Source organism: Dipodomys ordii, unplaced genomic scaffold (assembly GCF_000151885.1).
Source record: "Dipodomys ordii isolate 6190 unplaced genomic scaffold, Dord_2.0 Scaffold189, whole genome shotgun sequence".
NCBI classification, from domain to species: Eukaryota; Metazoa; Chordata; class Mammalia; order Rodentia; family Heteromyidae; genus Dipodomys; species Dipodomys ordii.
In genome coordinates, this window is record NW_012267405.1 from 619,484 (window position 1) to 626,088 (window position 6,605).

The following is a 6,605-nucleotide window of genomic DNA, read 5'->3' on the forward strand; positions in this document are numbered from 1 at the left end:
GACAGGCATGAGCCACCAGCCCCCCCCCCCCCCCCCCCCCCGCTCTCATTACTTTTTGAGTGAACTTGATCGCAGTCTCTGCCATCCAACACTGAAGGCATGCAACCTCTGCGGACTCACGCTACCGAACTTGCATCTTGCAGAATGCAACTGACAACAGAAATGTTAGCAGGGTGCCTTCCTCCCACCCTCCCCCAAAAGAGGCTCTCTATGGTGTGCTCAATTTAGGAAATGCAAGATTAGCAAAGTTAAAGTCGCTTCCTTATTCTCTAGGCATTTCATCAAGGAATCTTCAAGAGCTAGCTACCGCGCATCACATCTGCCCAGCCTTACTTAATGTACACATGTTTCCCCATGCCAGAGATTCATATCTCATAGGAGTCCCATTCCTTAGCGTGCGCTGGAGATGCTGAGTGTGGGATTGGAACAGGGAGGAACACCACGGGTGTGCTGTGGGTGGGAGGGAGAGGGGGCAGGGAAAGAGGGATGGGTGAAAGGCTGGGGACCTAGTTATCTGCCACAAAGGTATAGTTAGGTAAGAGGAGCACATTCAAAGTGTTGAAGACCATGCTTGGGCGTCAACAATAATCGTATAATTCCAGGTAGTTACATGAAAAGATTTGGAATGCTCCTAACACAAAGGACCCATCCGTGTTTAATGTGACAGCCAGTGAGCCTGACGTGATCGCTGTCGGGTGTATACATGTATGGACAGTGGTGTGAAGTGGTGGTCTGGGCCGGTGTGGACCAGGGCTAGCCACGCACGGCCCACCGTGGGGACCCGCTGACCTAGCTGAGCTTTTCTTTTGTTGTCAAGGTTACATTCGAAACACAAGCAGCATCTCCCCGCGGGGTTACTCCTCCAGCTCCACACCTCAGCAGTCTAATTACAGTACCTCCAGCAACAGTATGAACGGCTACAGCAACGTCCCCATGGCCAATCTGGGTGTGCCGGGGTCCCCGGGATTCCTGAACGGCTCCCCCACCGGCTCCCCTTACGGAAGTAAGTGTGCTCCCCGTCCTGGCGGCTCCTGTCTCTCTCTGTCTCTGCGACTCACCGGTCAGCCTTTTGGGGGAGAGCTGCCTTCCTAAATCTTACTCGCATGTGAGGGATGGTCCAGGTTGGGGAGGAAATGTCCTTGCTGTATTTTCTTCTTTCCTCTTAGTTGCCCTTGGACTCAAGGCCTTCTGGGGAAAGAAATGGTTCTCTTGGTACAGGAGAGTACATGGGGCTTGGGTGTGTGTCAGAGAGGAAGATTCCATTTCAGTCAAAAACATGTATATTCTTCATCAGACACTTGACAGTGCAATATTTCATTTTGGTCCATGAGAAATGTCCAGAGTTAATGTTATTGTCATGTCATAGACAAAGATTTTTGGTTTTAGTGGTACTGGGATTTGAACCTAAGGCCTTTCACATGCTACTCGGGAGTTCTACCACTTGAGCCCTGACCTAGACAAAGAATTTTGGTGCACATCTTACCCATTACCACACAGTCTGAATACAGCAGGGCAAGGATCTGGGCACTGAATTGATGGCTTTGGGTTGTTATTTGTCACATCATGTTCTTTGTGTACTTGATGAAAGCCTGTGACAACTGTGACATAATGAGACAGCGCTGCTCAATCTTTTTTGACTTATATATATATATATATATATATATGTACACATGTATGTAATGCATATAATTTCTATATAATGTATATACATTCTTTTTTTCTTTCTTTTCTTTTTTTTTTTGTTGATCATGGGGCTTTCACTCAGGGCCTGGGTGCTGTCCCTGAGCTCTTTTGCTCAAGGCTAATGCTTTACCCATTTTGAGCCACAGCACCACTTCTGGTTTTTGAGTAGTTATTTGGAGATAAGAGTCTCATGGGGAATTTTCTGCCCGGGCTGGCTTTGAACTGCAATCCTCAGACCTCAGCCTCCCAAGTAGGATTACAGGCATGAGCCACCAGCACCCAGCTCTATGTTATATTTTTAAACTCTCTTTCAGTAGCTGTTATAAAGGGGTTTCAATTCAACACATCTGCTTATAAGGACAATGCATCTTGATCAATGTCACCCCTTCCTTAATCCTAATCTGTGGCTCCGGGATGTTGCGAAAACCCATTTGGGTAAAGAACCCAGATGGCCAGGCTGGGGACTTACACAATGGTCCCGGGAGACTGAGCCAGTGTGTATGTTTTTCCAGCCCTACTTAGGGAATTCTTGAGGCAAGAAACATGAGCGCCTGAGGAGAGTGTTCTTGAAATTCTGGGTGTTGTCGCAAGGCCCTGCAGCTTGCCCTCTCTTTACCCAGAGTGCGTCCCTGGTGCCAGCAGCAAGGACACATGAAGGAGAGCACACAGATGCGCCTGCCAGGCTCATGCGGGGCGGCCGTGGCGGCTGCCTCTCGCTGCCTTTGGACATTTGGTTCCCAGGGGATACGACCTCTTGAGTTATTTTTGGGTTATCTGTTCAAGACACACAGTCCACTCTCCACGGTGTGTGGGGACACAGCAACAAGTAGCAGAAAATAGCAGAGCTCATTTCTCTCAGCACAACGCAAGTTTTGTTACTGCAGACCTCTCCAGTAGTCCCGATTCATGAGTTCTGAGTGTCAACAGGAATAACTTATTGTCAGTTGATTGATTTATTAAAAAAATGCGATCCCATCCCAACAATGTTTTGACATATCATAAAAATCAAATAGGTAATAGGCATGTATAAACCCAGAGTTAATAGGAAACTGAGATACAAGGGAAAATGGTTAAGAAAACTAGATTAAGTCCAAGGGGCAAGCATGCATACATTCAGTCTATTTAATATTGTCTCAAGTTTACAGAATGTTAGAGGAGAACATTGTGCTAAGATTTTATGTCCTAGCCGGGCTCATGCCTATAAAAATAATCCTAGCTACTCAGGGGGCTGAGATCTGAGGGTCCTGGTTTGAAGCCAACCTGGGCAGTAAGGTCTGTGAGATTTTCATCTCCAATAAACTACTGAAAAGGCTGGAGGTAAAGCTGTGGCTCCAGTGGTATAGCGCTACCCATGGGTAAAAGAAGCTCAGAGACAGCGCCTAGGCCCCGAGTTCAAGCCTGGGGACTAGCAGGAAAAGAAAAAAAAGAGATTTTATGTCTAAATATTACTTGTGAGGGGTCTTAGGGTAAATATGGGTACTTCCGCTGAGGAGACCGGGAGGAGGCTTGCCTCAGGCCTTCCCTGCGTATGGCAGAGACCTGAGACCACCTGTGTACCAATCCCACAAGCCATGTGGTGTCAGGAGAGCCACTGGATGAATCTTGTCACCGAATGATGATGTCATCAGTGAGAGAGCACATTCACAGCCTGAGTTAGTCAGGTCCTCGCAAGCTCCCCGAGGCCGTGCAAATCATCAGTGTCATCACCACACTCCCTTGGAGGAGGTGAGGGATGACGTACTCAAAGATTCCTAGCCAATGAACAGTAAAGTGGGACCACAACCTCAGTCCCCAGCCTCTAGATAACCTGTGATGAAATTACTCCAGGATGTAAAAATATTAGTGTATTTGTAATATATTCTTTGCCTGAATCATATAAAATTCCTCCTTCTCTGACCACTTCCAGGCTATGGAAAAGGTCGCTTTATGCAGTTTGGTCATACATTCAGGTATGTGTTAGGTTAGTTTCCAACTGTGATCTTCAGATCTCAGCCTCCTGAGTAGCTGGGATTATAGGTGTGAGCCACCAGCACCTGGGTAGGGTCAATTTTCATTCATAAAAATGCCTGTGTGAGTGTTAATTGCTTACTAGGTCTTACTAGGTAATCCATCCAGTCGAGAGGCATTCTTCTCACCCTAGCAAGTAACTTTCTGATCACTCACACCAACCGCCACCTGTGAAAACAGGATGGTATACACAGAAGAGAAAAGGATCCTGGGAAGAAGGCCCTTTGCCCACTAGGAAGTAGGAAAGAGCAGAGGAGCTGGTAGTGAGCGCTTCGTTTTGGAGAGGTGGTCAGAGGAGTTGCAGTGTGGGCAGGAGATTTCAAACCATCCATCCATCGCAATCAGCTTCCCCAGCGGAGCTCATGGAAGTACCACCTGCTCTGTATTTCTAACCAAGTCTTAGACTTCTCTGGCAAAGGGAAAAAAAAAAAAGGAAAGGAAAGAAATTAAAAAAAAAAAAAAAGCCCAGAGAGGAACAACTTACGGATTCAGTTGCCTGTGTCTGTGTCTAAAACACAGATCTACGATTTCACTCTTGCAACCTGTTGTAGCTGAGCCATACCACGGGCCCTCCCTTGCCAGAAACATTTAACAAAGAAACAGAGTCACAGCTCCTGGTCGCGTTGGCCTTTCCTTACAGCCACAGCTGAGGATCAGACACCTGTGTCTTTCTGTGTGTGCTCTCACGCTGCTTCAGAACATGGTCAAACAGATGTTTGGGCATTTTTTTCCCCTCAAATCTACATACAAACGTCACTTCCTGGCCATAGCACCGTGTGCCAGGTTCCAGCTCTGTGAGTTGCTGTGGCTGGATCCTAAGCCCCTGAAAATCGGGACCTCTTAGTGTGAGCCTGGCTTGCATGCTGGCGGGTTCCTGCTGGGGGCGGCCAGTCAATCTTTGTTAGAAGAAAAGGGCTTTTTCCTTAACTCCCTCCATCCACGTAGCTTTCTGGGCCAGGAGTGTTTGCCTTTACCTTGGCCTCTATCCACTGGAGAAATTCTCAGTTGCAAATGCATGTGATTGGCCTTCCTCAAACAATACCCTCTGCCCTCCCTAAACCTGGCTTACCCAACACCCAAGGGACCTCTTCTTCCCAGGAGACCCAGCCACCAAATGGACCCCAAGTTTGGGACAGAATCCAGCCAGGCAGGAATCCAACCTGTCCTTGGAGATTTCTGCTTACTTTACAGACTTAAACGGGGACCTGGGCTTCAGTATCTTTACCTTTTTAGAAATTAATATCAAGAGTTTTCTCTTGTATGATATTAAGCATTGTTATCATTTAATAGTACATCATGGAAAGAATTTTATTTTTTGCGTGGAAAATAGTTTTGGTTTTTTAAAAGAAAGCCTGCTGTCACCCTAAGAGGAATAAATTTCTTTTAATTTATTGATACAGAAATTATACTTGTTTCTTTTCTCTTTTTTGTGCCAATCATAGGGCTTGAACTCAGGGCACTGTCCCTGAGCTTCTTTGTGCTCAAGCTAGCCCTCTACCATTTGAACCACAGCTCTACTTCTAAGAATGGACCACAGACACCAGGGCTGGCACTTGCTTTTAGGATGTTAATTTACCCAGGAATCTGAGGATTTATTATCTTTGTTCTTCAGTTTGTTTGTCTGTTTTGTGCTAAAGAAGTTAACACACAATTTTGTTGACAGGCCATAAAACCTTAAAGAAGAAAATAAAAATAATTCAGGAAACTATTACTCTTTTTGCTAAAGATGACTATTTTGAACAATGAAATAGAGATTTTCTATTTTCAAGTATTAGTTACTCATCCTGTTTTCTCCCACATCAGAAGTAATATATTTTCACTGTAGAAAAAATGAAAATAAGGATAATAATAAGAATGAATAAGAATATTTGTAATCTCATTCATCAGACAAGCCATTTTAAAGGCTGGCTGTATATTACATCCTTTTAGACTTTTGCTATATGAATTTTTTGTACCCGTAAAACTGTGTTAATGTATATATAATCTGCTTTTCTATTCTGAAGAGATATCTTTTCACGTATGTTAAATATTCCCTAACATTAGTCTCAATGTAGTATTCTACTATACGGACTAAACATAGTTTACCCTACTGAGGGTCACTTATTTCTCAATTTTTCATGATCATAAAAATGCCCTTGGATCTATTTTTTTGGCACATTTCTGATTATCTCCTTGGGATTAATTTCTTGAGATTAAATTAGTGGGTCAGAGGATATGAACATTTAAAAAGATTTTGCTGTGTATTGCCAAAATCCCTCCAGAGAAATTGATTCTTTCCTTAGAAAAGAGGGAATATATGTTGCTCTACCCTGTTAATTTTTTCTTTAATCTTTATCAGTTTAGTAAGAGAAAAAGAACATCTTGTTAGTACTTTAATTATCATTCTATTACTAACCAGTTTGTGGGTTTCTGTACATGTCATCTGGTCATTTTTCTTCTTCTTTAGTGGCTTTACTTTTTATGTTCTTTGCTCATTTTCCAAATGGAGTGTTTTTCTAATTTACTTATAAGAACATATTAGCTAGCAAGGACATGAACAGATTTAAGTAAGTGCTGAAAATATTTTTTTCTTACTTTGGTTTGGCCTTTTGTGTATAGATGTGGTTTTTTTTATTATGTGGTGAATATTATCTTGCAAACTTTTATTTAAGCTTTAGGGTAAATGAATCATGAGTATTACATATTCTTACTAAGTTTTCTTCCAGCACCTTTATAATTTTGTTTTTTCCATGTACTTCTTTGATCAACTTAGATTACATTGGTGATGAACATGAAGTTCTCTAAATTTAGTCTCCCAATTTTTAGTGTAGTGTTGCTATGTATTTCATAATACATAATTTCACAACAGGACATGTTACCTTTATTATGTATCAATTCATATATATATATATATATATATATATATATATATATAT

The 6,605-nt window shown here is 43.0% G+C and overlaps 1 protein-coding gene across 1 annotated transcript in view; it reads left to right on the forward strand.

Annotated features, from left to right (window-relative positions):
* Ebf2 (early B-cell factor 2) overlaps nucleotides 1-6,605 on the forward strand; it is a 198,705-nt gene that overhangs the window by 184,417 nt on the left and 7,683 nt on the right. The window contains exon 12 of the mRNA XM_013034430.1: nucleotides 818-1,003. Coding sequence (XP_012889884.1) covers nucleotides 818-1,003 — 186 coding nt within the window. The remainder of the gene's footprint in view (nucleotides 1-817; nucleotides 1,004-6,605) is intronic.